Source organism: Doryrhamphus excisus, linkage group LG16, assembly GCF_037039965.1.
Source record: "Doryrhamphus excisus strain RoL-2023G ecotype Guam linkage group LG16, RoL_Dexc_Guam_v1.1, whole genome shotgun sequence".
Lineage (NCBI taxonomy): Eukaryota > Metazoa > Chordata > Actinopteri > Syngnathiformes > Syngnathidae > Doryrhamphus > Doryrhamphus excisus.
The window spans coordinates 1426993-1434708 of NC_136372.1; the positions used below are offsets into that span (position 1 = coordinate 1426993).

A 7716-nucleotide genomic window follows, 5' to 3' on the forward strand; every position below is an offset into this window, starting at 1 on the left:
TTTCATTTCAGTGCACTTTATTGACTTTGCTCAGATATCCATGACAGACAGCCTGCAAGCGGATAGAAGTTAAAATGTAGTCCATTTTACCATTCAGGGTTCATTTAATGCTATTGTTACAATTCAATTCGACTCCACAGTGGTGCTTGTTTTTCATTATTTAAAAATGTGGTACAGCAGGTGAAGTTTTAAAAGCCCACCAAGACAAGGTAATAAAAAGATGAGGGTGTGTTGTGTTGATGAGATGTGATAGTGACAAAAGGTCCTTCTCACTTGCGCTCAATGCCAAGATGAGCAGATGGCGACGGAGCGGGCCCAGCTTGGCACAGCCACAGAAAACACGGCGTCCGTTCTCTCACATGGCCTTCACTTTGATCTGCTTCATCTTCATCTGCTTCTTCTCGATCTTCTTCTGCTCGCGGCGCTGGGCGGCTTCCTGAAAGGTGAAACGAAGCCCTTTGTCGTCAGCAAAGAAAAAAAACGATTCCAAGTGAATTCTTCAGCCCTGACCTCAAGGCGACGCTGTCTGTCCGGATCCTCCTCGTTCATGATCCTCTCCTTCTCGGCTCGCTTCTTCTCTTCGCGGCGCGTTTGGGCCGCCTCCTGGCGCTGCGCGTGAGTCTGCTTCAGGAAGTTCTCCTCCACCCGGGCCCGATTGCGGTCCGCTTTCATTTTTCCCTGCGGACACCATCAGCGAGGATCTTCGATGCTCTTCAAGCGTCACACTATGCATGCAAATCAAGTTGAGTGTGCGCTCTCACTTCTCGGTTGAGACGCAGCTTCTTGACTTTATCGATGCTGTAGATCACCATGTTCATGAGCGGGAGCAGAGCGTCCATGTCTTTGGGAGAGGTGTTGCCCATGCCAGGCACTGCAAACACGGCGTAATAAACCAAATTAGCATGTTTTCTGTTGTTGTGGTGGTGGTAAAGACCAAGCATTCACCATTGAATGTAAACAGCAGCGTCTTCTTGGTGTCAGGCAGCTTTAAGGGCTGGCCCTCCCTGCAAAACAACGCACACTGCAAACATCAAACAGCCACAACGCCACCAATCGGTGTTCTTTTTAAGACGACGCTCACTCTTGCATAACTTTTGGACCAGAAAATTGGTCCGAGAAATGGATGGACTCGATCTTGTCAGCATGGTTGGTGATGTAATGCACCATCTACAACAGAAGAAGGTGTCCTCCTTATTGTGGTTGTGGTTAGAAACGAGTTCCCAGAGTATTCCGGTCAAACCTCACCTTGCTGTCCATCACGCCATCCGTGACCTCGCCCATCTCAGTAAGGATAGCCAGAGAGTCTGGAAGGCCGAACTTGGCTCCGGACTTTGGCTTGTCCCCGCAGAACTCACTCTGCATTTAGTGTGGAGTACGTGACACGTAAATAAGAGACCCACCAATGCAGCATTCTAGATGCTGGTAATGTACCCCGCCGGTCAACTGGGTGAAATAAAATGAAAGCAAACTTCCAGCAAACGTGCAGGCTACTTACCAAGTCCTGCATCTCCTTCTGAAGGCGGGCCATGGACTTCTTGGTGCCCACAGCGAACACAAACGTGTCCATGTCCTCGTCATTTAGCGTCACTTTGATTTGCTGCACAAAGACACACGCTTGGTGAGATAACTAAACCAAGAAGCATCCCCACGGCTGAGAGGGTACCAACCACTTGGTCACAGGTAGGCCTCATCATCCTGGCCAAAACGTTGAGCAGGTCCTGCCTCTTCAGGAACTGGAAGCGCAAACACATGCATGACAGTCATTGCGTGTTGACACAAGTGCGCAAAAACACAAACACACACACACACACACCTTCAGCTGGATTAGCATGCCCTCACAGCACACACGGCCCGAGCACCACAGGTTGTAGATGTGCTCGTTTTCCTGGTTGAGCTTCCCCGTGCTCACAGCTTCTTTGCTGGTGCCGTCATCGCCTGCGCACAGCCACCGTTAGAGCGGCCGTGACATCACAAAACATCCCGACGGCGATGCAAGAAACTCACCGACGAGAGCAAAGTTGCTCTCTAGGAGTTCTCTGTGGGAGTTGAACCAGGCCTGAGCCAGCCGGCTGTTCTTGTTCTTGCCGATGATGTAGTTCATGATGTAGGCCAGCAGGCCCGTCACCATCAGGATCTCCATGTAGTAGCTCTCCCAGCTGTTCTGCAGATGCGGGGGAACCTGCACGCAAACGGGCGGCAATTTACAACGTGGGCCCATATCATATCAAGTCAGTGACACCAGCAGGAAGTTAGGGAGTGTCAAAAATGACTGCAGTTTTTGGTCTTGCTTAAACCTTTGGGGAGGGTTCAAAATGTAACAGATTTTGGAGGGTACTAAAAAAAATGTATACTCCCAAAAACTGCTATGCAAAGATTAGTATTTCTTCCTCAGATTAACTATAAATAAGATAAAATAAGATTAGTAAAATTGCTTTTTTTTGGTACATACCTTTCCAGTTTTTTTTCTTCCTCAAAAACAATATTAGCAAAAATACACCTCACCGTGTGTCACCAATGTTTATTACTACTAGTACCATTACTCAGGAAGCTAAATAGCTAGTCAACAAGAATTGTGGTCGCTCATTCTCTGCAAAACACCACACCCTGGTGCTTTCGTAGATAACGGCAAGTCAGGAGCTCAGCCCCCGCTGAAGAGCTACAACAGGATCGTGATGCCGTCAAACTGTAGCATAATTAATCCTCAACAGTCGACAGAAAAACAAATGACAATAAACTCTGGGAGGTTTTTTTTCTTTAACTCAGATATACCGTGGTGATGATGAGGTTGTCCTTCATGGGGTGTCCAGTCTTCTCCATGTCTCCAATCCCCTCAAACTCCTCCTGGTCGTACTTGCTGTAAATGTCCTGATCCTAGACAGCACATGCCAGCGTTAGCTTCACTCCAGTCAGCTACAGCAACATCTTCTCAGTACATGTTGACATGGAGTCGACCTGCGTGTCGGAGTCCTCAAAGCCATCCTGACCGTCATCCTCCAGCTCCACTGTGGCCTCGTCTTCATCTTCGTCTTCCTGGTCGTGCGAGGAAGGGTTGGCCCTTTGCGGTGGCGGCGGGGCGGTTCCAGCCTCGGGTGTGACATCATCGTTCATGTCCTCAAACTCGGCGAAGTCATTGTCATCGAAGTCCGCCAGGTCCTCGCTGTCGTCAAAATCGTCATTGTAGCGCCCCCGGGAGGCGGGGAGGGCCAGGAGGAGGAGCAGCAGGGTGGAGACCAGGAAGAGGTATGCTCTTTGCATGGTGGTGCCTGGGGTGAAGTCAGAAGATGACAAAACAAACACGGAGTAGTGGAACAACTCTGGAATGAATCCAACATTTATCACCTTTTCCTATAATCTTTAAGTACATAAGTACTATAAATGTCAAACAAAGCAATGGAAGCTTTGCATGAAGCATTAGTGACGTCACTGTGTTGCTCGGTGTTGAACAGGATTAACATTTAACATGAAAAATAACCTTTTGTTTCTCAGGTGGTCACAAATGACAACAGGAGACTAGTAGTCACGTGACAAATCCCATTGGGAAAAGCCCCCTAATGAGCGACTTTAACGTAGTAAACAATGACAAAGACACTATTACCTGTCAAATCCGAAAAACACGCATCTACACTACGTGGAGGCAAACTTAAACAGCCCGCCTGTGTGAGTGAATCGTTAACCACAAATCTGTCGCTAGCACAACCTTAGGCTTAGCGACACGTTGGCTACAAGACCAAACAACACACGTTGCTGCAGTAATAAAGTGTCAAAGTGTTTGTGGGAGTAGGTTCGATGTTACAACTTGTTAACACATCGGATTAAACCCCCCTACCTTAATCGCGCCCCAGTGTCCTACCATCCCCCCGCACCCAGTCCCTTACTTTCTTATTAGCTAGCGTTAGCGTGCTAACTAGCTAGTGAGGTGCCAAGTTGAGCGGTAATCAAATTAGCGTGGCAATAAAGTGCGACGTACGGGGACCGAATATAGATTCGAGACTTGCGGTATCGTACCGGAGTCTTGCCGGAGTTCACGTTTGGCCGTTTAACCGCAAGCAGTCTCCCGAACTGTGCGGATGAGACGTTTGAAGGTTTTGACACGGTTTTAACCTTTCAAAGTAAAAGTAACAGCAGCGATACGAGCCTGTCAACGCGAGAATTTATAATCACGTGACCATCAACCACGTTTTCCTTCTGTGCTAAGCCTGCAACCGGCTTTAGTTTTGAAATACACAAGGGAAAAAGCTATTTTAATACTTAAAATTTTCGTAATCAAATAATTGTCTGGGTCAGAACATGGACACTTGAAACGAACACATGTATGTGCATTTATTTGTTCAAAACACTCAGAGCCAATTTAGGCCGAGTTGCATATCGAATTTATTTCCACGATACAGTTATTAAAACCACGACTCTTGTGTATAGTCACACTTCTATGGAATGTAGTACAATTTATCGATACGTCAGGTAGCTATAACATTACATTACATACAACAAAGCAATACTGTACAGTACTATACGTTTTATGTTGAAAGCTCCAACCGGAAGTCAATGGTAATCCGTCCGTCTTGACAGATCTGTCTCCCGATCCGCGTTATGCCGCTCTTTGTTAAATAAAGTGGACAATATTTTGCCGTACGTACAACATTTGCTCGGCCCGACGGGGACCATTGCTGCGTCGTGTCCCCGACAATCCTTACAAGTTCACCAAAAGCGACCGCATTCGCCTCACGGGGGGACTTTATTGCCCAGTTAGCTAACGCGAGTGTGCTAGCTGCAGTTGGCGAGGATGTCGCTGCACGGCAAGAGAAAAGAGATCTACAAATACGAGGCGCCATGGACGGTCTATGCCATGAACTGGAGCGTGCGGCCGGACAAACGCTTCCGTTTGGCACTGGGGAGCTTTGTGGAGGAATACAACAACAAGGTGTGTGTGTTTTTTTGAGGGGGGGGGGCATTTATCACCGGAGGCTAAAGATAGTAACGCGATGGGGCTAATGCTAATGCTATTTGTTTTGTTTGGAGATCAAAACAGTCACCGTTACTTTGCGTCCGGTCAGCACTGAATTGTCATGAATGGTCAACACGTTTCCACCTTCTGTGGTAACTGATGTGCACGGATGATCTTGGTCCTCAGGTCCAGCTGGTGGGTTTGGAAGAGGAGAGCTCCGAGTTTGTCTGCAGGAACACTTTCGATCACCCGTACCCCACCACCAAAATCATGTGGATCCCGGACACCAAGGGGGTCTACCCGGACCTGCTGGCCACCAGTGGGGACTATCTGCGCATCTGGAGGGTAGGATATTTGCTGACATCTTCCAGTTGGAGGCAACGTGGGATGAAACTCGTCTCTTTGTATCAAAGAGCTTTTCGGGATGTGTTGGGATCACGTGGTATCCTTTCCCCCCTACTGGTATTAGTTTAGTCAAGAGTAAGTATGGATGCACCCTAGACCTTTTCAAAAATATTGTAATATTGCCAAAATACAAGTTAATGCACCGATCCCTCCTGCTACGTCTTATTCTCTGGCAGTCCAGGTACCAAGCCATCTTCTGTACCAGGTTGGAATGATAAGCTACATTCACAGACAGCCCCCTAATGTGCTTCTAAGTCTATTTGCGGCGGTCCAAATGTATTTGGATTAAATGACTGTACGAGAAACGCTGACTTCACGTCCATCTTGCAGGTCAGCGACACAGAAACGCGTCTTGAATGTTTGCTCAACAACAACAAGAACTCGGACTTCTGCGCTCCCCTCACATCCTTCGACTGGAACGAGGTGGATCCAAACCTGCTAGGTAAGAGAAAAGACCTCTGAAGCTCTGAGCATGGTTTGGGGGGAAATGAAGTTTCTTAGGACGCCAACGTCTGTGATCCAGGCACATCCAGCATTGACACCACCTGCACCATCTGGGGGCTGGAGACGGGCCAGGTGCTGGGGCGGGTCAACCTGGTGTCGGGCCACGTGAAGACCCAGCTGATTGCTCACGACAAAGAGGCAAGCTGCCGGAACCATGTTGCCGCTCTTTTAAACCACGGAGTCCATTTTTTAACGGTGTGTGTGTATCCCGCAGGTGTACGACATCGCATTTAGCCGAGCGGGGGGCGGCCGGGACATGTTCGCCTCGGTGGGGGCCGACGGTTCCGTGCGTATGTTTGACCTGCGGCACCTGGAGCACAGCACCATCATTTACGAAGACCCCCAGCACCACCCGCTGCTGCGCCTCTGCTGGAACAAGCAGGACCCCAACTACCTGGCAACGATGGCCATGGACGGCATGGAGGTCAGTAAACGCACCGTCTTGGATTCAATGCAGCTAATCATGGGTTCCATTACAAAAGCAGTGAAATGTACCGCGGTGTGTATCGCAGCACCTTCTCCTGCGTGCCAAGTGCAGTAGTACCTAAGGGGGGCGGAGCTAGACATGAAGCAGTAGCCTCCATTGCTGCTCACCTGTGGGCTGACTTGTATTTGTGTGACACAGGTGGTGATCCTGGACGTCCGCGTGCCCTGCACGCCGGTGGCCCGCCTGAACAACCACCGCGCCTGCGTCAACGGCATCGCCTGGGCACCGCACTCCTCGTGTCACATTTGCACCGCAGGTAAACGCACACCGTCTTTCTAATAGCAAGGGAGGCATAGACCAGGACTACTAACCTGAATGTATTTGGAACCTAGCTAAATGTATTTGTTGTCAATTTTAACAAAGTGTACTTCCCTTTTAAAATGAATAAGATGCATGACACATACTAACCTTCCCACGTGGCCAAAAGTATGGCGGAGTCTCGAGTCGTACACTAACATCGTCTTTTTCTCCTCCATCCTGCCTCAGCCGACGACCACCAGGCTCTGATCTGGGACATCCAGCAGATGCCCCGCGCCATCGAGGACCCCATCCTGGCCTACACGGCGGAAGGGGAGATCAACAACGTGCAGTGGGCGTCCACGCAGCCCGACTGGATCGCCATCTGCTACAACAACTGCTTGGAGATCCTGCGTGTGTAAAGAAAGAGGAGGAGGCTGGGGAGGGAGCTTGGTTGGGACTCGGAGTGAACTGTTTTTGGAGTCAAACCCGCCGACTCGGCAATAACTTGCATTTAGTCTTTTATGCCACATTCTTCTTCATGTGTTCGAGCTGTTTATTTATTCTGCTCTCCAGGTAGTTTTCTCTTAGTGCTTGGAACTCTGTGAAGAAGATTTTTACACTTTTTCTTGGTGTGTTTTTTTTGTTTGTTTGTTTTTTTGAGCCAGCTGTGAGATTATCTGGTGGTTTTTGCCCGTCTGTGTCGTGACGGCGGTGAAGGTGATTGTGGACTCCCGTCATGTTCTACTGGTCTCGTTTAACCAACATGTCCCCTCTAAAAAGGCCTCATCCGAGCTGCGCCCTGAGCGGGATTCATTTATGTCACCACCTTCTGGAGACCTCATGTACAGCGTCACTTAAAAAAAAGCGCCCATTCAGCAATTCTTCATTTATTTGGATGCTCTTTTCTTGTTTCTGTTAGCCTGTGCTAGGACGTGTTGGGAGGCGTGACTATGTTTTTGCTCTGCTCCTCACTTGAAGGTCATGTCCTTGTAGCATGCCATTACAAGGCAAATGTACATACATATAAATATATCAATTTAAGATAGCCAAGTCATGTTGTAGCTTTTTGTTTTTCATAAAGTATCTTGGAGTTTGCTCTAATAATAAATTGTATTCCTTCATGTGTCAACTTGTCATT

General features: G+C 48.5%; 2 protein-coding genes across 5 annotated transcripts; one reads left to right on the top strand and one right to left on the bottom strand.

Moving 5' to 3' along the window:
• ccdc47 (coiled-coil domain containing 47) lies at nt 1-4152 on the bottom strand. Of its 4 annotated transcripts, none has more exons than XM_058048505.2 (13): nt 4006-4152; nt 2953-3263; nt 2770-2871; nt 2005-2179; nt 1814-1935; nt 1668-1733; nt 1496-1597; nt 1246-1356; nt 1082-1167; nt 946-1004; nt 762-871; nt 511-678; nt 1-436 (listed from the first exon to the last, which is right to left on the bottom strand). In XM_058048505.2, exons 2-13 carry the CDS (start codon nt 3253-3255, stop codon nt 356-358), a joined length of 1485 nt encoding a protein of 494 aa, XP_057904488.2. In that variant the 5' UTR covers nt 3256-3263; nt 4006-4152; the 3' UTR covers nt 1-355. The 4 variants fall into 4 exon arrangements, with proteins under 4 accessions (XP_057904488.2, XP_057904490.2, XP_057904492.2 ...); XM_058048507.2 differs by having other exon boundaries at nt 3968-4107; XM_058048509.2 differs by lacking the exon at nt 4006-4152 and adding an exon at nt 3827-3847.
• A 380-nt stretch (nt 4153-4532) lies between these two features.
• Nucleotides 4533-7714, top strand: dcaf7 (ddb1 and cul4 associated factor 7). The gene is made up of 7 exons (XM_058048573.2): nt 4533-4918; nt 5129-5287; nt 5678-5789; nt 5871-5989; nt 6066-6275; nt 6477-6594; nt 6825-7714. The coding sequence occupies exons 1-7, from the start codon at nt 4781-4783 to the stop codon at nt 6995-6997; spliced, it is 1029 nt and encodes a 342-aa protein (XP_057904556.1). The 5' UTR covers nt 4533-4780; the 3' UTR covers nt 6998-7714.
• The last annotated feature ends 2 nt before the right edge of the window (nt 7715-7716 follow it).

Coding starts and splice junctions, on each gene's coding strand:
- ccdc47 (XM_058048505.2), bottom strand. CDS start 3,255: ATGCAAAGAGCATACCTCTTCCTGGTCTCCACCCTGCTGCTCCTCCTC. Junction 2,872..2,952: donor TTGAGGACTCCGACACGCAG/GTCGACTCCATG, acceptor TGTGCTGTCTAG/GATCAGGACATTTACAGCAA. Junction 1,005..1,081: donor GGTCCAAAAGTTATGCAAGA/GTGAGCGTCGTC, acceptor GTTGTTTTGCAG/GGAGGGCCAGCCCTTAAAGC.
- dcaf7 (XM_058048573.2), top strand. CDS start 4,781: ATGTCGCTGCACGGCAAGAGAAAAGAGATCTACAAATACGAGGCGCCA. Junction 5,790..5,870: donor GGTGGATCCAAACCTGCTAG/GTAAGAGAAAAG, acceptor TCTGTGATCCAG/GCACATCCAGCATTGACACC. Junction 5,990..6,065: donor TGATTGCTCACGACAAAGAG/GCAAGCTGCCGG, acceptor TGTATCCCGCAG/GTGTACGACATCGCATTTAG.